This window comes from Salvelinus fontinalis, chromosome 4, assembly GCF_029448725.1.
Source record: "Salvelinus fontinalis isolate EN_2023a chromosome 4, ASM2944872v1, whole genome shotgun sequence".
NCBI lineage: Eukaryota > Metazoa > Chordata > Actinopteri > Salmoniformes > Salmonidae > Salvelinus > Salvelinus fontinalis.
The window spans coordinates 68,585,131-68,608,944 of NC_074668.1; the positions used below are offsets into that span (position 1 = coordinate 68,585,131).

The 23,814-nt window shown below is 43.8% G+C and overlaps 1 protein-coding gene across 13 annotated transcripts in view; it reads left to right on the top strand.

Moving 5' to 3' along the window:
• LOC129852704 (F-actin-monooxygenase mical2b-like) overlaps positions 1-21,839 on the top strand; it is a 49,680-nt gene extending 27,841 nt beyond the window's left edge. The window contains exons 5-27 of one of the 13 annotated variants that reach the window (XM_055918301.1): positions 1,736-1,837; positions 3,910-4,065; positions 5,442-5,542; positions 6,116-6,373; positions 6,486-6,601; positions 6,732-6,858; positions 7,038-7,134; positions 8,428-8,575; positions 9,304-9,503; positions 11,066-11,166; positions 11,451-11,522; positions 11,641-11,778; positions 12,196-12,315; positions 12,679-13,032; positions 13,870-13,977; positions 16,563-16,640; positions 16,884-16,976; positions 17,607-17,735; positions 18,063-18,240; positions 18,543-18,619; positions 18,715-18,802; positions 20,621-20,681; positions 21,623-21,839. In XM_055918301.1, coding sequence (XP_055774276.1) covers positions 1,736-1,837; positions 3,910-4,065; positions 5,442-5,542; positions 6,116-6,373; positions 6,486-6,601; positions 6,732-6,858; positions 7,038-7,134; positions 8,428-8,575; positions 9,304-9,503; positions 11,066-11,166; positions 11,451-11,522; positions 11,641-11,778; positions 12,196-12,315; positions 12,679-13,032; positions 13,870-13,977; positions 16,563-16,640; positions 16,884-16,976; positions 17,607-17,735; positions 18,063-18,240; positions 18,543-18,619; positions 18,715-18,802; positions 20,621-20,679 — 2,900 coding nt within the window. In that variant the 3' untranslated portion in view covers positions 20,680-20,681; positions 21,623-21,839. Of the gene's footprint in view, positions 1-1,735; positions 1,838-3,909; positions 4,066-5,441; positions 5,543-6,115; positions 6,374-6,485; positions 6,602-6,731; positions 6,859-7,037; positions 7,135-8,427; positions 8,576-9,303; positions 9,504-11,065; positions 11,167-11,450; positions 11,523-11,640; positions 11,779-12,195; positions 12,316-12,678; positions 13,033-13,869; positions 13,978-15,191; positions 16,656-16,883; positions 16,977-17,606; positions 17,736-18,062; positions 18,241-18,542; positions 18,620-18,714 lie in introns of those variants that run through there. The other 12 variants (XR_008759038.1, XM_055918310.1, XM_055918298.1 and 9 more) reach the window with 12 other exon arrangements.
• Positions 21,840-23,814: the final 1,975 nt, after the last annotated feature.

Consider the following 23,814-nt stretch of genomic DNA (forward strand, 5'->3'; position numbering starts at 1 on the left):
TAATGGACATTTTTGTAGAGATTGATACATTTTTCTTAAGGGAAAATCAAGTCTGAAATTTCAAAGTGGAAATGACCAACTTCAGAAGCCTTTTGAAAAACGTCAAATACATTACAAGTTTAAAATTTCCTGCATTGCAGGAAAGTTCTCCTGCAACAGGGGGATCAAATTAAGATCCTACATCTGTATGTGGCTGCCCAGAGGATCCCAACACAGTATATTCTCTCCCACACCATGCATTCCGCTGCTTTACATCACTGTACCTTGAGCTACAGGGAGTTACTGAAGTCCATAACTAGTACCTTTTGGAGTAGTTCTGCCTCCCCATTCAACAGTGTATCTCCTTGGCAACCAGCAGTAAACAGCAGCACTGTTACAGCAGTGCACTGATCACCCTTTTTTTGATATTTGCATTGCCATGGGAATCAAAATGTTTAAAAGTCATAATCATTGCTTCGCCATTCCTATTCAGCTGCTAATGGTTAGCAACCTCCCCAGATGCTAATGTTATTTTATGGCTGCTGCTGAGCAAAGCACACAGTAAATTCAGTGAGCAGAGCAGACCTAGTGGCTTTGTTTAAGGAGCAGCAGAGCCAAATTACGGCCATGGAAGTTAATTATGAGCTGATTAGCCAGTGTAATTACAACCGTGCCACCTCGGCTAAGTTCTTATAACAGTACAGTACTAGTTGCTTCAAGATGTGAACACTACGGGGTGTGTGGTGATGTGGCGCCGAGCTGAAAGGCTGGCTATCTGAAATAGCTCTACACTTGACCCCCCTCCCTCCTACAGAGCTTTGTTGATTGGACTCCTGGACTGGAGGTCATTAGCTATCCCATGTGGCCTCGACAGCGACGTCAACCAACTGATAAAAACAAGAGTCTTTACTAAATTTGGATACAGAATGGTCCCCCTACTTTTGCTGTCACAGGGTGCTCGGTGTCCTTGACATGATGGAATGCATTTTTGACATGGTGATATTACACAGCGGATCGACAGCCAACCCAACGCTGCTGGGGTCTCACACTGCCTCTGTGGCTGACATCATTCACCACATTTGATCCACTACGTGCTAAAATGTACTGAATTATATACTGTAGATGGCTAACGCCCTGGTATCAATTATACAGTACAAGTGAGACTGACATTTTTATTTATTTATTTAATTTGTTACTTAACCAGGCAAGTCAGTTAAGAACAAATTCTTATTTACAATGACGTGCTAGGGACAGTGGGTTAACTGCCTTGTTCAGGGGCAGAACGATAGATTTTTACCTTGTCAGCTCGGGGATTCGATCTAGCAACCTTTCAGTTATTGGCCCAACACGCTAACCACTAGGCTACCTGCCCCCCCACATTAATCAACATCTTATATAATTACAGCACGGTATAGTCTGCTGAGCTAAATGACACAATGTGTGTGACCTCTGTGTCACCCTCTTTGTTGAGAGCTGTCAGGATTAGCAAAGCCTTTTCCCCACTGGTGTTGATAGGCATCATAAATATTGTTCCCCAGAAATAACAGGCCAAAAGAGCAACCAAGTAAATATTGTGTCTGTTTCTCTAGCCCATGTCCTCTCATTCTCTCTATCTGGGTTGAACTCTACCCGTTTGTATACTGATAAGTATGTTTGTTTGAGGTGTGTGTCCCTGTGAATGTGGAACTGTACTGACCCTCTCTCCCCTCCTCTCCTCCCTTCCTGCTCTCTCTCCTCTCCTCTGTCTGTGTTTCAGGGCCTGGCTGGAGAGCTGAGATCAGGCCTGCCGATCACCCCGTGGCAAACATTGACTTTGACGTGGTGGTGGGGGCTGATGGGAGGAGAAATACCCTGGAAGGTGAGATCTCTGGAGGGATGGGAGGGTGACAGGTTGTATCCATGCAGAGTATATCTACATTCCGTTAATGACCTGACCCCAGACATAGGATATGGTGATATGGTACTGTATATGATATCATGTGATGACATCCGTGGAATGGCTCTCTCTGAGATTGCTCAATATGTTTACTAAACACTACTTATTCGAAAGCTAAATTTAGCTCCAAGTTAAATTGCAGTTGGATATTATCTGGAGCGCCTTCAAACACAATTTCTATATTGAAAAGTATGTTTTTGTAGCTTTGTTGACAGTAGCTTGTTTCAAATAATATCCAGGACACCTTTCTCATATAATTATTTTGTCTGGATAACAGCCTAACAACTGTAACTAAGAAACATACGATTGTTATTGGCTGCGGCTTTTGGCTACACAAAGCATCCATTTAAAAAAGCATAGTCTCATCCAAGAAAGTTAGGAAGCCATAAAATCAAGCTCGCCTCTGTAAAACGATACCCTATGTCATTAATCTCTCCTTCAAAGGGCAAGGTTACACATGAATTCACCATATCTCTGTACCTTCATAAAAAAGATCTGGGACCCTGTTTGTGTAGTCATCTGGATGCTGTTCAACAGTTGATGCATGCATGTTGGACTCTCCCTCACAGATGCCTGTCATCTCCTCACCAATCCACATCAGATGCTTATTCCTAAAAAGGGCATTTTCTGTCTCCAAACAATGAGGCGTTTAGGTCATCGTCTGATGACGAAAAGCCCGAGGAAAACTTTCTTTTTAGAAGTCCTTCTACTTTTGAACTGCCATGCAAGTCCTGTCTGAGAGGAGGGTTAAATATACCGCAATCTGTTCTGTACCCAGCTAATCGTTTGAGAGGAACACAGCTGCATTGGAAAGAGGGATGTGACGGGGGGGAAATGCCCCAGTGAATTAGCAGTGACCGTAATGGAACATTTCTGGCTCATATTAAAATGCTACCTCCTCCTAGAAAAGCATCTCTCAGAAGCTCATACATTATTTTGTAGGAGGAAGAGAGGCCGAACACATTAGAACATTCATCTTCCTTTCCTTCCGGAGTCACAGGTGTAGAGGTAATGTTGATGTGTTTTCTTTCGCTAGAGGGCTTTGGTGCAGAACCCTCCTCTTCCCCAGGACAGTTATAAGCATACTAACATGTGGCCTGTGGGACATACATCCTGGAGTGACATATCCCGGGTATTGGCTGGTTGGTTGGTTGCCTTTACCAGGCTTTAGGAGCTTTGGTAGAGCTTTGACACCACAAAGAGACTTTAAAAAAATTATATCACCATATTCTCTTACACAAAGGCAAGGTTTTGCATGTCATTTAAAAAGTCAGACAGCTTTTTATAAAACTGTAATTGTGAGAATAGCAGCAACAGGAACCCAAGTGAATAGCAGTCTGGCATTAAAAGTCTGAGCCATTGCTTCAGTCTATTTTAAGGCTTGTCTGCAGTTATGTTTGGCCCTGGATAGGACACAGAAAGTTAATGTTAAATGAGCCTCTAAAATGTCTCCATAAAAAAAAAAAAAATTCAGGATCAGTGAGAGGATGGCATTACATTTCCCCAATGTTTCTATCTGAAGAGGAACTGATTCTGTTCTATTGTTGTTGATATCCTAAATAGCAGAAGTGTACGCAATTGCAGCCAATAATTATTGCAAAATCTCACCGTGAAAAAACGAGACTGCACCTTTTCTTACGATAGTCCAGTTCATGTAAGGAGTGGCTGCACTCTACTCCACCTGAAGTTGTGAAAGTTAATCAACCTGGAAAACATATTTATTAGATCATAACATTTTAGTACTGACCCAACTCTCCCGCCGAGGCTTTTGTTCCCCTGGTGATATAAACAGTATCACCTCGGTAACAAGCCTCTCTGATCCTAAAATAACTGGCCTGTGATTACAGCTCAGTGCTAGATTTCCTCTGGATTAGTATGACTCCGCTGGCCTGGCCAGAGAATAGTAACATCCCATCTCTCTCTCTCTTTCTCTATCCCTCTCTCTCTTTCTCTATCTCCCTCTTTCTCTCTCCCCCCCTTTCTCTCGCTCTCAGGGTTCAAGAGGAAGGAGTTCCGTGGTAAGCTGGCCATCGCCATCACGGCCAACTTTGTCAACAGGAACACCACGGCCGAGGCCAAGGTGGAGGAGATCAGCGGTGTGGCCTTCATCTTCAACCAGAAGTTCTTCCTGGACCTCAAAGAGGAAACAGGTGGGCCTGAGATCCCCCACAGCCAATGAGTCAGCCAGAGGAGCAGACTGCCCCTAGAATGCACTTAAATCCACACATTGTCAAACAACAGCAATCTTCAACCCTATCATTATCATGGGGGCAGTGGCGTGCCGTGGGCCTGGGGCCTGGGCCTTCAGTGAGGTACTACACAGTCCCACCCGAATTAATCCACCTCATTATGATGCCATGGCTCTAGACACTATACATTTAGACAGAAACGCAGTATAACCAGGCGTTGCGTCACCTTGAAATTGACAAATTGACATTTTTGGGTAAACAGTGTTTACCCAAAAACATGACACAATCAATGAGTCTTTTCAATATTTCCCTTCACCTTTTCATTGTGCAGCTCCGTTGCCCTGCGCGCTTGTTCTTTGAGCTGTAGATCCACTCCGGTGTCCCCAAAAGTTTTCAAAAGCACCACTGCTTGTTAGTGCCCAGCCGTACTTTGGTGTCTCGTTGCTGCCTTGGTTAGACAACTCAAGTTTGCAAAGCCAGTGTGGCTCCAAACACCAAACCGATCACTTGCAAATAATAGGCATTCCCAGCAGTACAGTTTGCAGTGCTTCTCGGAGCCAAGGAGCCTGTGAGCCATTGACAGCGCTCGTAGTTGAAACTTTGAAAGTGGCGAGCGAACGAAGCCCTTTCCCGCCTGTGACAGGCTTTGTGGCGTCGGGCGACCTCTCCTTACAATGTCTAACTTTTCTTGAAAAGTTCGTCTTGAGAATGCCATTATAATTATATCCTCGACCAAATCGATATCTTCTCCTCCTTCCGTCATTGTGGGTTGAAACAGCTTCGTAGTACGCAAATTAATTCGTTTATCAAATTCAGTTTCCTAGATCTCCATAGGACCTGCCTCTCAATATTGGTAATCCAATCAAAAGACGTGCACGCACTACGCCTGCTAGCTGGCTCCTGTGTAACACTGGAGCCAGCCAGCAGGCGTACAATAGCCAACTCTAAAGCTGATTGGTTGACACTAAATTTTCATTTCCATTCACTATAAGCGACAAGCGCCCGCACTGTTGATTCTGAAGGCCTGAGGGCAGATTTTAGACCCCTGGCAACACATGATGGCTGAATATGATTGGATAAAAGATCTAACATAAAGACCAGCCCTCCAAATCTCAACCTGGGGCTGGAAGCAGTGCAACCAAGAGGAAAGCTATGAAATGAAGAGTATAACTCTTACTCTGGGGAATAATTTAACACATATTTGTGGGAAAATATATTTAAAAAATATATATATTCTGATGATGTTTAGGCCAGCAGAGAAGGCCTTGCAGGCCCTGACAGCCCACCACTGCATGGGGGGTTTTAACCTTCCTGTCTGTGTCTGTCATTTGTTGCAGGTATTGACCTGGAGAACATTGTGTACTACAAGGACAACACACACTACTTTGTCATGACAGCAAAGAAGCAGAGCCTACTGGACAAGGGTGTCATCATTCATGTGAGCAAACATTGTTTAGATTAGGGATCATCAACTAGATTCAGACGCGGGCCGATTTGTCCTGCTGTCCGAGGGTGTTGTATTCAGATGTGTATTCAGATGTGTGTGTGAGAGAGGAAGAGAAATAGCGAGAGGGGGGAGAGAGAAGGAGAGGTGAGGAGTTAATAGAGGAGGATGCCGGGTCGGAGGAATCTCATCCTTGGTGGTCTGCCAGCTGAACAGACCATGAGCCGGGCGGGCACCACATCCATGAAAGCTAAGTGTTATAAACATCCCTAAAGGAGCACATATTTCACTGGCTTATGACTCCCTCTCAGTGCTCGCTCTCACTTCAATTGCCAGGGTTCTGCATGAGCCATCCCATGAAGTCATTCATAAAGACAATGTGGGACTTTGAGACTGGCGTCACAGTACAATTTAAAGCGCATCCATCTTTAATGGTCCTCTAATATACAAGCTGAATAACTGTTATTACACCTGGGGTATCAATGTTGCATCTCATTTTGCCTCTTTTACTTCATCCTTTTGGTCATGGTCTCTCATAAACACAATTCCCCTGACTTTGTCTCGTAGGACTACATAGATACAGAGATGCTGCTGAGCAGTGAGAATGTGAACCAGGAAGCTCTGCTGGGTTACGCCCGCGAAGCCGCTGACTTTGGCACCAACTACCAGCTTCCCACGCTGGACTTTGCCATAAATGCCTGCGGCCAGCCGGACGTGGCCATGTTTGACTTCACCAGCATGTATGCCTCGGAGAACGCAGCGCTGGTCAGAGAACGCTACGGACATCAGCTACTGGTGGCACTGGTTGGGGACAGCTTGTTAGAGGTGAGGAGGCTGTGACAACAGGGTTCAATCATGCTTTAAAATGGTTGGACATTAATACTGCATGTTCAGCTAAATGTACTGTTATGCTGATGTTATGTGTCTGTGTGTGCAGCCGTTCTGGCCAATGGGTACAGGGTGTGCGAGAGGCTTCCTGGCTGCTTTTGACTCAGCCTGGATGGTGAAAAGGTGGGCTGAGGGCAGGACCCCTCTGGAGGTGCTAGCTGAGAGGTCAGTGGTCAGCACACACACACACACACACACACACACACACACACACACACACACACACACACACACACACACACACACACACACACACACACACACACACACACACTAAATATATATATTTCTCCAGGGAGAGTCTTTACAGAATCCTGCCGCAGACAACCACTGAAAACATTGGCAAAAACTTTGAGCAGTACACAATTGACCCTGGGACTCGGTATCCCAACCTCATCTCCACATGTGTCAGGCAAAACCAGGTACGAAGGCCGTTCTCAAGGATCACATTGCTTACTGCAGTATTCACTTTCTGCTGTCACCAATATCAGATTCACCCTTAACATTAACACAAAAAGGATGGACTGTGCTTGTCTTCTTATCTCTTCTTATCTATTCTTCTGCCTAAATCTCAGCTGTGTCTCTTTGTTATTTCTTCCAGGTGCGTCACCTGTACATCAATGGAGAGCTGCCAGTGAAGTCGTGCTCTCTGGAGCGTAATGCTACAATACGTCGCCCTGTGAACCTGGCCAGACGAGGTGAGCCACACACGATACAAGAGAGGCCAGAGAGACTGTGGAGTTGGGAGGCTTTAGTACAGTGTGTTTGGATACCGTTGTCTAGTATGGACTTACCTCTGATCCAGTGCATGGCTCCAACCTACAGAACATGTTGTGATGTCTATTCAACTGGTTCAAATAACTCATTTGAAAATGATGACGGATGAGTCCCTTGGGTTTCATGGGCCCAAATATCGGCAGCACTCATTCATTCAGTGGCTATTTACCCAAAGGTAGGAGAAGATATTCCACTGTAGTTCTATTGAGTTCTCTCCCGTTCCCTGTGCTCTGGGAGTGTTCTGAGACAGAGGCCCACAGCAGTCTTTAAAGTGAGGCATACCTTTACTCTCGCTAACAGGAGTGTCAGACTGGGGACGGGCCCGCATTTTATCTCTGCTTGGGAAATAAGTTGCCATCTGAGGTTTGTTTTTTCAATGATCCATGGTGAGAGGGGAGTTTTGGTAAAGCCTCTTGACTGTGGACAGGGTCATATAGGGTACAGACCCCCCCCCCCATATATATTCATCATTTAATTGGAGGTCAAAGCTGGTGGTTCTGTGTATTGTGAAAAGGAAAAACATGACTTGATACACTAGTAGCTAAACGCATCTGTGATATCTTTAGGATGTTCTCAGATACCAGACCTAACAAAGTCTAGCTGGTTACGTTTCAAGATATTTTTGGCCCCATGGATCATGTTAAACATGAGTACTGTCTCCATCATCAGAAAATGTTTCTGCCATGTATACAGCATCTCTTTAAGCACACCCTGGCCTCTACATAATGCACTAAACACAATGTTACACAACCATTGGTCCTATTACACAATGACAGACAGGTTCAACATGTCCTGACAGAGTCATATGCATACTTCAGCCCCTATTCTAACTTACCTCTTATCAGTCTTACCTCTCATTAACGTCACCTGCTGTCACTGTCCCACATCTATGATCTCACTTCCTGTTAGCTCTGTGTTTGTGTTGCCGAGTGGGTGGGTGGCTGTTAGCTGGGTTGTGGTTAGTATTTTATTTATTTGGATCCCCATCAGCTTTCGCAGAAGCATCAGCAACTCTTCCTGGTTTCCACAAAAACACAACACATGACAAGTGACAAAACACTGATACACTGATAGACAAGGACAGTCACACAAATGGAAAATAGGGCAATGAAAAACAAACATCTATGTTCTTCTTATTGGACCAACTTAGGTAGTGCCTCCCTTTTTCACGCCCTTTTCACCCCACTGAACACCTTGTTCCTGTCTGTGTGTAGAGTCGGAGATCAGGCCGGGGAGGCTGCTGACGTGGTGTCAGAAACAGACCGAGGGCTACAGGAACGTGAGCGTGACAGACCTGACCACCTCGTGGCAGAGTGGCCTGGCTCTCTGTGCCCTCATCCACCGCTTCAGATCCCACCTCATGTATGTATAGCAAAACACTGCAACACACAACTACCCTGTAAACCACCACAGTAAGACTGGTCTCATGTACCTTACTATAACTGTAAATGACCTCAGCACTCTCTCTTTTCTCCTCATAAACCATGTGTGAGACTTCTTCATGTCACACCCTGGCATGTAGCACTTCATCATTATAGGTCGATAGACTGGCTCCTCATAAAATGCCTCTATGGTATATTGTGTAATGGGGAATTTCCTCATTAGGCTAACATTTATATCAAGACACCAGTAATAGCAACACTTCTTACACCCACACCGTAATATTGTCTCCTTCTGACGGTGTTCACTCACAGCCCGTCTTTGTGTGAGAGTAAATGTAAGTGGTGGGTGTGAAGGACTTTTGAGCTTGATCAAAGAGCCTTTTTCCCAATGTCAGTTCTCTCTCTCTGTTACTGATAGGTGTGATGAAACAGAGCACACAGAAGACACAACCGCTTTTAGAGAAACCCTGTAGTATGTGAAAGGGAGTTTGGAAAGCATAACTATGTATTACATGTCACACTCAGTATGTCGGGCAGTTTGTTATTTATGACTTCTTCTTTATGGTAAAGTGAGGGCTACACTGCTCGTCTAGAACAGTTTCATAACTTCTATGTTGACGCCAGCTTAGTCTTATAAAGCCTTCACCTAGTTACCCACACAACATTACAACAACATTGCGTGATATCATTTCAATCGGTTTCCCTCAGAGAGTTTGATTCGCTGAATGAGGAGGATTCGGCTAACAACCTCCAGCTGGCATGTGACCTGGCTGAGCGGGAGTTTGGGATCCGGCCCTTCACCACTGGGGAGGAGATGGCTGCTGGTCAGGAACCAGACAAGACCAGAATGGTCACTTACCTCTCCAAGTTCTACGAGCTGTTCCGCGGCACCCCCCTCCCCGTCTCAGGTACGCCTCACACCCCTCACCCCATCCCCCCGCAGACACGTCTGTCCTGAAGCCCCAGACTTCAGATTTCACTCCCGCACACATCCACACAGATATGCACCCACACAGACACGCACACGCACACACACACACACACACACACACACACACACACACACACACACACACACACACACACACACACACACACACACACACACACACACACACACACACACACACACACACACACACACACACACACACACACACAGTAGCAGCCCTTTATATCATCAGGTCTTTTTTAAAAGGCTCCTTCCCATGGCAAGAGTTATTTTTAAATGCAGCAGAAGCATTTGGCTCTGAACACTTCATTAGGAGGAGCAGACAGGGTGGAGAGGCATATGGTCCTACTGCTCTGCCCTGGCCACAGGCTCCCCCTGTAGACACACACACTCACACACACATTCATGCTACACCACATCACAACGGCTGCCACCAGACTCTCATTATTATTGCTAAATACTGCACAATTTAAATACTAGCACCCCTATCCCCATTACCCATAATGAGTGTAAATATTGGACTATAAATTGTGCCTTCCTGTATTATACCCTTGGTAAAATGTTCATTCTATTCTACTGAGCCATTTATTTCATCTTCGTATTCTTATCATTTATTATTTATTATTGTTGTTGCATTGTCGAGAAGGAACCTGCAAGTAAGCATTTATTTGGACTGTGTATACCATGTGTAGCCCGTACATACGACTAATAACAAAACCTGAAACTTCATACTTTAACACCTCGTCATTGTCACCCTCGAAGGCCTTACCACTCCACTGTGTCCACTGTATTAAAAGCCCAGCCTCTCACTTTTTTGGCCATTTCTTTACATATCAAGCTGTCTCTATCCTTAATGTAATTCATCCCTTTGCTTCTGGGCTGACCCCTGCTTTCTTTCAGATAAGTTATGTCTTTCTAGAGACACTTTAGCCGGTGTGTGTGAGGGTATGAGATTTCATCTAGCTTCCTCTGCGTTGCACAACCTTATCAGTCACATTGTCTGGCATGAGAGGAATGCACATCTGCCCAGCACAGTGTAGGTTACCTTACAGATAGTTTCTGAGTCTCAGATGCCTGGAGAGAAAACACTACACCTTACTCCAGTTTCTGGTCTGACATGCCTAAGGTGAACAGAGCATATTATTTCCACAGGAACATCAGTTGTACTAGCTTTATGGTCTCTGAGAGGTCACATGCTCTGCCTCTATCCACAGCAAAGCTGGTTTCCCACATGACGGAATGAGGATGTACTATTTAGCAATAATTGTATACATTCTTATGATCTGAAGTGAAGTGTTCCCAGTATTGGTTTCCACAAAAAAGCCCTTTATTTTTTAGGTGGCATTTCTCATGAAAAGCAGATGGTCTTGCCCCATCTGGTTCCTTCCAACACTATAATATTAGGTTTCTTTTAGACATAATGTAAAAAAAAACATTGGCCATTGATTTTATTTGGCATTCAAGACTGAGCTCCGTGGAATATATCATACCTTTTAATGTACTCGTGTTTCTTTGCAGATTCTAGAGGGGCCGACGAAAACAGTGAAGACTATCCTTCCAAGGCAGTCAGAAGTATGAACAAAGTTCTGAACTTGGTACCAAGAAAGAGGGTACCAAAGGTAATCACACTCCTCTCTCAAAGGTGCCTGTCTGCCTTGATAACTCCTGCAACTTGAGAGCCATTTCAGTCTTCCTGTGTTATCATTTCAAAAGTCATTTCATTTGAATAAGTGGACTGTATTGGGGCCTTCCACAAGTTAAATGTATAAATACAGATCATTCTTCTAGAGTTTTTTTGAGATGGGCTCTTTTTAATTAGTTCACTTTCATGTTGAATCTTTTTACCATTGAGTGCAGTAGAAAATATTTTGTCATATACTATGGCCTGTTTGTTTTCTTTCAGGATGAGAAGAAGCTAGAAGATACTGACCCAACGTACAAAAGGAGACGAAAAGTCTGCAGTTACTTGGAGGAGGTAGTTATTATCATCAAACTACCATTTCATAAGGACATTCTAAGCGCACCAACGCCAAATACGACAAAATACCATTTATTTTGGCCCTGATAACTCAAGTCACTATTTCTCATGACAGGCAACCAACTTCTCCAGTCAGAGTGCGTCCTGTGTGGGTGAGGGGAGGGAGGTGAAGGAGAACAAGGTCCGCTCCATGGCCAGCCAGCTCCTGTCCAAGTTTGAGGAGAGCAACCCCAGTTTCACCCTCCGGAGACAGGTCAGAACCACCAAGATATGTCTTCCATCTCCCCTCCTCAGGACTTTGTCAGTGTTGGACAGTGTCCTCCATAGCTTATACAGTACTATAGTATGGTATAGTACCTTGCATGTTTGTTCTCAAAGGCCTTATACCACAGTGTGCTATAGAACAGAGGCGTCACTACAGACACCCTAGTTCGATTCCAGGCTGTATCACAACCGGCTGTGAATGGGAGTCCCATTGGGCGGTGCACAATTGGCCCAGCGTCGTCTGGGTTTGGCCGGTGTAGGCCGTCATTGAAAATAAGAATTTGTTCTTAACTGTTTGGTGAGATACTTAACTTATCTTGCAAGTCACTTTCTCTCTTTTCTTCCTTTTCTGTCTTTCTACTAACCTTTTTCATTGGCTTTGTTTCTGGCTGACAAACCCCATCAGTCTCAGTGTGATTGGGGTTCTGAGAGGGCCCCTCGGCCACGCTCCATGGACATGACTGAGACCCCACGCTTCAGCAACCTCAGGCAGCAGACCCCACTCAACCCTCCCCCCAAGACACAGGTAGAGGACTGGAGCAGGCCTGGTCAACATACTGTAATACACACGCATACCCACGCTAATACACTCTGCAGAACACACACTGTCACTCAGTTTTGGTATACAGTCACTCACAAACCAATCATTATCTACCTGGAGTGAGAGTGTTAAATGCTCCCTATGGGTTGGAAATGAAAAATAAGCCCCCCAGTGAAGTAGATTCACACGATAAAGAAAAACATGGGGCATAAATCTCCCTCCTATTCTCTCCAGCTGTTAAACTACTGGAGCCTGTTAGCTGCAATTGCTTCTTGTTTTCTCATCAAGCTTACCTTGAGTTGACGGAGAGCCATAGAACTGCAGCTCACATGTGCTGTGTGTTTCCAGTTTCCGTCTGCAACCTGTGCCAAATATGCAGCTGAGTGCATCGCTCGGCCCCCACCACAGCCTCCTCCCAAACCCAAGCTCTCTCCCCAGCTTCAAGCCCAGCTTCAGTCTCAGCACCAGTCCCAACCCCAGTTCCAGCACCAACCTAAGCTCCAACCCCCATCCATCCCACATCCCACCCTCAGGAAGGTCAGACAGGCTGATCAGACATGTGCTCAGATGCAACCTCAGACGCAGCCTCAAAAGCCAGAGAGCACAGAGTACACTGGCTACTCTCCCTCCTGCCACTCAGCAGTCCTAGCCATGTCTAGAATGCTCCAACGCCTTCAGGAAGTGGAGGAAAAGATCACCCAGGTGACCTATTCCCCTCTCATTTCCTTTCCTTTCCTCTCCTTTCCTTTCCATCTGTCCGTTTCTCTTTGTCTGCTCTGTCTTTTTCTATTGTTATTGCCTCCTACTGTGTGATCATATAAGACATCCTTTTTAGGAAAAGGCTGAATATGAATGATGAGATAATCATCGTGATTATACATTTAGCATTGTATAGCACATGGTGAAGTCAACCCCTAATCAGCTGGTGAAGTCAACCCCTAATCATCCACACTGACCACAATGGCAAGAACAGACCCACAGCCCTGGCAGAGACAAAGGGCCAGAGGCACAGAGAGGCACAGAGGCTGCTGACTGGCAAGGTTAGCCAGTGGGTTGCCCTTGTAGCCTTGTTCTGTGCCAGTCCTGTGTGTCTGTCTGTCTCTGTCTGGGTCTCAGTCTGCTGTTCCAGGAGCACATGTATAAGAGTGGAGTCATCTCTGCTGGTGTGTCAAATTAGTTTTACAAAAACTGCCACTCTACTCAACATAGCAACACTATTGTTCCCCACCACCCAATAAACAATGTGCCATCTAGAAAGTAGGACCAAAGTCCACTTATCTTGCTTGATCATTACCTTTGACATTTTAGTCATTTGGCAGACGCTCTTATCCAGAGCGATTTGCAATAGTGAGTGCATACATTTCATACTTTTATTTGTCCGTACGTTATAACTGATTTGGGAGTTAATAATCTGCCTAATTATGTTACTATTCAGACCCATTCATCAGACAGGGAGTATGTGGTACTGTGTTGTGGGTGCAGCTTTCTCTTTCTGATGACTGTTCTTTGTCTCTGTGTCTCATGGTATGTGTCCTGCAGAAGAAAGCTCAGACCCAGAATGCTAGAGAGTTTCACAATAAAAGTATCAAGGAGAAAGCGGTCCACCTGAGAGCACTGTTCTCTGGGGATGTGAACTCTACGTCCCAGGTGACTATCTGACCCCTGAACTCTGACCACTCACCTCTCCCGTCCCTCAGTGTGTTTGTCGTGTTGCACGCTCGGTCTTGTTTGGCATTACTGCTGCTGCACAGAGTTCATATAATCCTCCCTGTGTTGAAATTTAACATCCATCATCTCCAGAAGCATGACCTTTTTGGCGATGTCTTCATCAGCTGCTTAGAGTCTGTAGCAACAGAACACAGCTAGCGCAGGTGATTTCAGGTTATTGTAGGACACAGTGTTCTGTTATACAGATGTCGGATCTTAATTTGAGACAGTTTGCTAAAACAGGAAAATAATCCTGCAGCAACAGGAAATTTGAATTATTATGTGGATTATAATTAATGGCCATTTTTTTGTTTTTTGTGTTGATACATTTTTCGTTAGGGCAAAGAAAGTCTGACATTTTAAAGTGGAAATTACAAACTTTAGAAACCTTTTTAAACGTTGAATACGCTACAAGTTTGCATTTGTGCAAGAAATTTCTCAGCAGCAAAATAGTGATCAAATTAAGATCCTACATCTGTAATTTAAATCGCCTTCACTGTCAGTCAATATATGACTGTTTATGTTGTGGGTTTCAACAAGGCTTTTTTAAAACAATATAACGCCCTGTGAAAACACGTCAGGCAATTCGTTGTTTAAGCAGAAATCATCGTGATTCTATATTCCCACTGAGACAGACCTGCAGAAGAGAGCTCAGGCTGAAAACTAGGTAGCCTCCTCTCTCAGCTCTGTCTGTGATGGTAATTCGCCTACACTGTGTGCTCAGAGACTCAGAGGGTTTCAGCATGGACACTGTTGAAAGGTTGCACTGGGTTCTCTGTGCTTCACTGGAAGAGGCTGCAGTCATCAAACAAGGGGTTGGTGCTAGAGTAGTCATCATACTGCAATTTCCATTACAGGAAAAGGTATTTCCATGGTATTTTATCATCAAAAAAGATACTGCTCACCTTCTTTAAATGATTTTCCATCTCAGTGGAAACCAGGGTAAGCTGTTGTGTTGAGGCTCAGCAGGTTGGGGTTTAGTTAATACTATGATAGGATAATGCCACGGAATACCTTTGCTTAAAGCCTATTCCCGTGTGCACGCCAGTTCTCATTGTAACTTATATCTAATTACTAACACTCAAAGTTCTCCTTTAACAATCCTCTCCCTCTCTTTCCATTTGCAAATCTCCCCTGTCCCATTCCTCACCTAGCTTGATTCTGATAAACAGGCCATTCCCTCAGAATCTGATCCCATCCTCCCTAACCCCAGTCCAGAAGTCACCTCATTATACCTTTACCCAGATATCACCCTTTCTACCTTCTCACCTCCTCATCCCTATTCCGCATCCTCATCCTGTCTACTACAACCTCAGGTAAAAAAATTTACCACATCTATATCTGTCTCACTGTCTTGTATGTGTCCCTATCAATGTGTGTCATGCTACAACCTTTGTGATCATTTAACATTTATCATGAAGAAATACACGTTTTATCTAAATCACTCTGAATTTCCACTTCAATGGAATGCAGTGTCATGGAATACCAGGCGTTTTAGGCTTGAGGCCCAACCCACTAAGCATGCAAACTCTAATTTAACTCCCATCTGATGCTCATAATATCTTCCTCTCTTTAACTTTTCCATTCCCACACTAGTCTGGATCTGCTGAACAGACCATTCCCTCACCTCACATCCTCCCTGCTCCCCGTCCTAAAATCTCTTCATCACTACTTTGTCCAGAAATCACCCTTTCTACATTTTCACCCCCTCATACATATTCTCCATCCTCTTCCTCCTCTTCCTGTCTACTTCAACATCCGGTATAAATAACCACATCCATGTCTGTGTTTCAGCATGTCAAATCCAATCAAATTATATTTGTCACATGCGCCGAATACAACAGGTGTAGACCTTACAGGGAAATGCTTGCTGTGTCCCTATCGTTGTGTGTTATGCTAAAACCTGTGATTATTCAATATTCATCACGCAGAGATATTGCACATCTTTAATCTGTAGCACTAAAACTGAGTTGACGTCAAAATGGAATGTAGTGTTCTTGAGTTGAGACTAAGCAGGTTGGGGCTTGGTCAATAGGACGGTAGAGTGCCATGGAATACCAGGTACTGTAGGCCATCAAACTGAGCATGCCAACTATAATTTAACCTGTCTGATTCTCAAGTCTCTCTTTTAACAATCCTCTCCCTCTTTGACTTTCCATTCCTCTGTTTCCCATTCCCACCCTAGCCTGGATCTGCTGAACAGACCAGTCCCTCTCCTCCCTCCCTCCCTGCTCCCACTCCTAAAGTCACTTCCCTCCTTTGTCCAGAAATCACCCTTTCTACCTTCTCACTCCCTCAAACCGTGTCTTCATCCTCATCCATTCTACTCCAACTCAAGGTGAAAACAAGCACATCCATTTCTCACCATCTGTCTGTCATGATGAAACCCATATCCCCTAATGGCAGAGCAAACATTATACTGTTATTTTGATGCACTCATCTATCCCTTATTGGTCACTGAACTGTTCAACTAAGTTTTCTTCTCTGTTTCCTCTAATTCCTTCATTCTTCATGGAAAACCAAAGATCAGTCAATCTGGGGCACTAGATATGCAGCTTTGTAAGAAAGAAATGCAAAGAGATCCCTTGAATGAGTCACATGTGGTGAGTGACTCTCCTGTGCCTCCAAACCATAGCACTATTTATGGCCACATCATTTCTAAATGCAGAGCCTGCTGCCTCTCAGAGAAACACAAAACGAAGTGCTGTCTGTTTGATTTTAAACACGATGTTTAAATCTGGTTAATTGTATATATTTTAGAAGTATATATTTGTTTAACTTCTAATCTAATTTGAATGTAACTTACAGCTGTAGTTATTAACATCACAGTCATGTTGCTGTTTCAGTGTCACAGCAGTAGCTCCACATATGTATCCCAACAACAACGCACTGCAATACTACAACCAAAGCCAGAACCTGGTTTTAATAACGTCAAACAGGTATTTTGCCCCCAGCGCCACATGCCTGCTAAAGTAACTTGTACTATCCTCTAAATCACAAAGGACACGTGTAGACACAAAGGTCTTGCATGCAAGAAGCATTTGAGGTGTTTTTTAGCTATGCTGGGGCCTCTCATGCTAAGGTTGAATGCATTTTTGTGGTGCTGCACTTTGTGGGTTAGACTGCCCCTCCCTGTCCACAGATTTCTGATCATTTTGAGCCAGCGCCGTGCAGTCAGTGCAATCTGAAGCATCCAGACAGGCACACTAGCTAACCATAATGAGAAAACATTCCCTCCTCTTCTGTGGCCATACTTTTGAGCTGAGACTCTTATTTTGATGAAAGAACTTTACTAATTTCCCCAACAGTGGCCTTAGTCAGAGAACAAAGTAGTCAAATCACTATCTATCTATCTATCTATCTATCTATCTATCTATCTATCTATCTATCTATCTATCTATCTATCTATCTATCTATCTATCTATCTATCTATCTATCTATCTATCTATACGATGTGGACTATCACTTTTGCTTTTATCATTCTGACCTTTATTCTTACTCTCTTTCTCTCTTCCTACCTCTCGTCCTACCTGTCTTCCTCCTGTCTTTTCCTCCTTGCTGCATGTCAGCGGACGGTGGGGAAGGTGTCTCTGGCTATAGCAGCCAGGGCTGAGACGCTGGTCACCCTCTATGAGACTGACCACAGGCCTAAAGCCTCCTCCCCCTGTTCACCCCCAGCCTCTGCGCCTCTGTCTCCGGTAAGCATGTCTGGCTGAGCATGCAGCCACTCAGACTGTACCAGCCTTGAACAACAGCCCTTATCTAGGTGAAGAACATAGAGCCAGGGCCTGGGAGATAGTCTGAGTCAGATGAAGAGAGATTGTGTAAAATAAGGATTGGGATGATTACTCTTTGCAGGACTATATGACTCTTTATGCTTTGTGAACTAAAGGCCAAACTCGGCCATAAGGCCTTTTAGGGTCAAAGTTATGGAATCTGACACAAGTGCATCACTCCCTCATTATCGTCATTGTCTGGGCTGACAACGTTTGTAGCACTGTCTGCCTCTCTGTTCTGTTTCCCAGGGTTCCTTGCGGAGGGAGTTCCCCGGGTCTGGTGACCAGTGTCACTCCTGTCAGAAGCGCGTGTATGTGGTGGAGAGGATCAGTGCTGAGGGACTTTATTTCCACAGGGAGTGCTTTCGCTGTGACACCTGTGGCTCCGTCCTGCGCCAGGGAGGCCATGCCTTCGACTCTGAGCAGGGTATGTGTTTCCCAACACTAAGGTTTAGATGTTCGCTTACTGTCAATCAATCAATCTTTTAAATCAGCAGTTGTGACAAAGTGCTATACAGATACCAAGCCTAAAACCCTAAAGAGCAAGCAATGCAGATGTAGCGGTACGGTGGCTAGGAAAAACACCCTAGAAAGGCAGGAGCCTAGGAAGAAACCTAAAGAGGAACCAGGCTCTGAGGGGTGGCCAGTCCTCTTCTGTCTGCCGGGTAGAAATAATTAACTGTTTATGTGCCAATTTTTCTAAATCCTCCTTTGATCATGTTCAATTAGGCAAGTTATACTGCAAGCTGCACTTCACACAACGTAAAAATGGAATGAATCATCGGAGGACATTCAATTCACATCTGGTAATTGATATGGATCATTCAATCATCCACTTGCCATTGTCATTTTGATGTTAATTTGTAAAACATCTTTGTGACTAAATGGGTCTCTCCTTCAGGGTCAGAATGGAGCCGGGGTTCAGGAGGGGTCAGGGACACAGACTCCTGACTGTGACACAACAGAAGGCCTGCAGAGCCAGTCACCAGGTACCTTCAGCTCCCGCCTGAGGAAGAGCCTGAGCTGGCCCCTGAGTGTGACCCGGGCTGTGTGTGACTCCCCCCGACTCCTGTCTCGCTGGGTGCATGGTACGACCCATGCTGTGGGCCTCCACTTTAGAGCCAATGTGCAGGACTATTTCTTCCTGTATGAGCTGCTGAGCCTGGGAGTGCCCCTGCTGTTCATGCTCCAGGAGGTGCTGCTGCAGATGTACTCTGAAACTGGGCCTGTCTCACAGTCCATCCAGCCCCTACTGCTGTGGCTGGAGGAACACCTAGGTCACAGGCTCATGTAGAGGCCCACCAGGGAGGGAAGCCTAATCCTAACCCTATCCCTAACCCTTGTGCAATAGGGTCTGAAGCCTGGCCGAACATTAACTGGCGTATCTTGCATTTGTTTGTCATATGATGGCAAGCTACTGTTTGACCATGTGTACAAGCACCTTGTTAATATTTTCTCACAGAATATTTAGCTGTCAGTGCATTAGATCTAGTCCTACACCAACCAAAGAACATTTCCCAAGTGGTAGCTTGGTTTGTGATACGTGGGATGTTTTCATGAACATGACATTTTTCTTTATGATGAAGGGTAATGTGCTGTACATGGTTTCATGGCGGTCTAAATCATTTACGGTATGTGGCTGATATGACTGCTGAAATCATCCAATCTATATTGCTATAGAGTTGAGTCTTTCAACAACTGGTTGTCAAAATCGAGCCAGTTTTAAATGGCTTAGCTCAGGTTATGACAGATTTTTTTGTGTGGAAAAAGTAATCTAAATGAAAAGACTGACTTGAAGCACTTTAACTTGGGGAGCTGCCTTAGCCTGTGGCTGATGCCTGATGAATGGTGTGGGAGTTAATGGCTGCTTAAGCTGCTTAATGGCTGTCCAGGCCTTGGATAATGACTAGTGCTGACGCTGCACGTTTACTAAACCCTGCTGAACTCACAGGTCAGGGTCGGGGTCGGGGTCGGGGGCCAACGTGGATCTGTGCTCGACAAGGTTTTCTCATCTTTTTTTCAATTTCAATATTATTTTACACAAATTAAAATGTTTATGTTTTTATTATAAGATCTCGTATGACACCATGACCGTAGTGTACTTTCACTACACATTATGATAACCTTTATTGATTAATTTTATGGCCCAGTGCCTCCAGTATTTTTGTGCATTGTCCGTTGTTCTTAAAAAGGGGAAGAGCTTTCATGGCCTTGGGCTTTGGTTTACTACACCCGTTCATGGACTGTTTAATGCTTACTCGTTGCTGCCACCTGTTGGTGAAACAGATGTATGGCCAATTCAATTTACTGAATGATGAGGTGGAATAAGAGACAATCTTCTAAAGAGTTGTTGTATGTTTGTAATGGAGGAGGTTTTTCTTCATTTTTGTTATTTGTACAGGTCTATTTCACTTCAATATGTTTTTCATAATGTTAAGAATATTGCTGAAAGTAATTGTTCAGAAGGACTGAATCTCACATGATAACACAGGCTAAGTTTGAATGCTGTGGTGTGTATGTGCTTGCCACTAATCTCACTTTTAATAAGCATGTTAAGTATGATAGCAGGATCAGTTGGTGCACTTTAAAAATGAGAAGTGTTTTCAGCCCTAACCAGAAGTTACATCATTCATGCAGTACACTGTAAAGTGCTAAATTGCATGTTGTTGAATAGCACAATCTCATGTTATCTAACAATTGCAACGTTTCTATGCATTTTAACTGGATTTGATCCTTCCTCTGATTTTTCTCTGTATTCTAACCTACTATATTTCCTTCCTTTCATTTCTATTCTTGTTCACTTGAAGTCTATTTTCAACTTTCTGATGATGAGCCTCCTGATTGGTTAGGAGACATGCCATTCTGAAGGTGATCACCTGCATGGTCACATGGTTTTGTGAATAATGTTTTGGAGTGGATGCTTTGTTAGATTAGTCCAATTACTGTCAGCATTTCCACACACAAGTAAAAAATGCTTCTAACCCCTGTGTTTGAGCTACACACAGCAGTTTTTAGCATTGGATTTTTCTATTTCGTCTGCATCTGGCGATATTAGATCCCAATAACGGTTCTTCTCACAAAAATGTCTAATCTACAAACTATTATGACCGTACTATGAAAGGCTGAGACTCTCACAAAAACGCACATGTAATCTGGTCTGCTCTATGACACCCATAAACCAATCAAGAGTTGTTAGGAGGTAAGGGGTTCTTCTTTGTAGATCATAGGAAATCTCAGGACATAGTGTCTATAAACTCACATAGTTGCTGTCACAAACTCCATACTCCACACAGTTATCACTGACTAGTTGAATATTAATTTCCCACTAAGCTAACCATTTATGAATTTACAATTGTAATTATCATATATTAATTTTTAAATCAGCTTTTTGGGGGCTGGACCTTGTTTTTTTAATTGACATTTGTCAATAAAACTCATGAATGCAACTGTTTATGTCAAATGTTATGTTCTACTACCATAAAATGGTAAACACTTCAATGTGAGGCTAAATATGTGGGAATCCCTGGAACCTATGAAGTTATTAAACTACTAATGTCTGTGTCCTGCACCCCCAGCAGAACCAGAACCACAGCACACACTTGTTAGAGGTTGAAACACATCATAATACCATGATGTTCAAAGTCACACCTTCTAAGAGACTGTCTTTTCACTGTCTGCATGCATAACAAGGAAACTGTGGTGTTTGGGCTGCTTTGGTCTTCCCAAGTGCACGTTGAAAGATTGACAGACAGATTCCTGTCATGTAAATGCATGCCACTTTTTCTCCCATCTTTCTTTCTCTCTTCCAGAAGCTGTCACCCAGGATAACTTTTTCTTGAGCCACACAAACAAAAGGAATGAATCTCTCAACAGGTTCATAAGTCATGTTGTCTTAACTGAATACATTGAATAATGTTTTATGGGACTTCAAATGCAGCCTGCTTTTCTCATGGAGACTCTGTGTTGCTTTATGTATGACCTAAAGCAACAAATGTAAATAAATTACCTGAGTGATTTGTCATCTTGGTCCAATTTACTGTCATTCTTTCATAACGTTCTCCCCGTGGGTTGATATGGCACATAGAATAGTACAAATAGGGGTAACACGTTTAAGTCAAGCCGTTCAGCATCACATAGTATACAGGCTCAGTATTCAAAGTAAATCCTAAACATGAACTCCTTTTACAGAGCATGTCTCCTATATTTAGTCTACTTACCATGTCTAGTCTCCTAAATTAAAATGTATTATTGGATGGGTTAAGTTCCTCTGTCCCATTCTCAGTGCTGATAATGCCCCAGACGAACATGTTCCTGGAGCTCTTTCTGGATCCGTGAGAGCCAGAAAGGATTCTTTGGTGATGAGGTCAAAGGGGACATGTCAAACCATACAACTCTCTCCCCAGCCAGCCCACTGTGGTCCTGCCAGGCATGGTTCATGGATTTCACAGGAGGGAGTCAGTTCTCTTTCTCCATTTGCACCATCAGTGTCTTGTGTCTTATTCAACAGCCATGAAATCATCTCTCATCATACCTGGTTAAGATGTTTTGTTGTCACATACAGTACACAGGATAGGTGCAATGAAATATGTTGTGTTACACGGTCAGTCATAGTAGTACAGCACCCCTGGAGCAAATTAGGGTTAAGTGCCTCAAGGGCACTTCGACAGACTTTTCACCTTGTCGGCTCGGGTATACGAACCAGAGACTTTCGCTTACTGGCCCAACGCTCTAACCTCTACGCTACATGCCACCCCACACCACCAGAATACCTTTTTTTTTAAAGCATCTACTTTAGAATTTGAAGTGTTTTTTTTTATTGTGTGTACTGTTTATAAAGAATACAATTATTTCAAAGGAAACATACAATCAATGTATTATACTAGCTGCCAAAGCATGTGTCCCTGGCTGTATTATCACCAGTATCCAATACCTTCCATTAGCTTTGCTTTTAAGGGGAAAGCTTGATTTAATGTAATCACAACAGAGGTACATACTATGGAAGCACTCTTTTTTCTAGTATCATCCACTTGTCCCTTCAACCTATCACCATGGAAACCAAAAAAAAACCTTCAGCCAACAATTTTGCAAGCCCTGATGATGCTGCTTGTAAACATGTCTGTTTCCCTGAGTCCTCAGAGCCTCTCACACAAACATTAGAGGGAGATGTTCTAAACCAAACTTCAACTTTAAGCATACTGTTGACCTGGCACATCTGCTAGACCGGGGCTGGATGGGCCTGGACATTTTGTTCAGAAACTTTGCATCACAGTGTGACGGACCAATGGTGTGTGTGCTGTGATGTAATCAAAGCTACTGGGGTCAGCAGGTTATGCCTCACTCCCTCCTCCAGTACAGCAGAGATCAGGGAGAAGCTGAGGAAATGTGACCCCTAAAAACATTGAAAGGTCTACAGAAGGCCACGTGTTTCTTGACAAAATAATAATGGAGGTTTGTAAAAGCAATGTATTCAGTGAGATAAATCATGACACATACAGGTATGTGTCTCTTTGGTGTTGTATAAAAGTAGATATTTTATTTTATTAATCTGCTGCCTTCAGAGCATTCAACCCTTAGCATAGATTTGAGATTGTCAATTGAGAAATGCCAACCGTTTTACCTCAGCCATTGGAGCTATCAAGTCAAGGGTAAATGTGCATAGCTGACATTATTTAGTAATTGAGTGATCAACAGGACAGAACATAATAAATGATTTGTGAAAAATGAAAAAAAACTGTTTATGCAAGCGGGATCCAGGGGCAAGCTACAATTTTTTAAGTGGCATTTGAGCTATTTAATGTCTCCAGAAATTACAGAACAATTACTTGCAAAGGGAAATTACACTCAACTGAAGTGGCACACTCTCTTGACAGTCAATTAGAGTTGACCGCCTTGACATGGCATTTTCTATTCAGCAGCCGTGCTTTGTAAATCACTGCCTTATAGTAATATGCAGCTGGTTAAGGGACTGAGAACTGTTTTTCCTATCTGACCTGGATGAGAT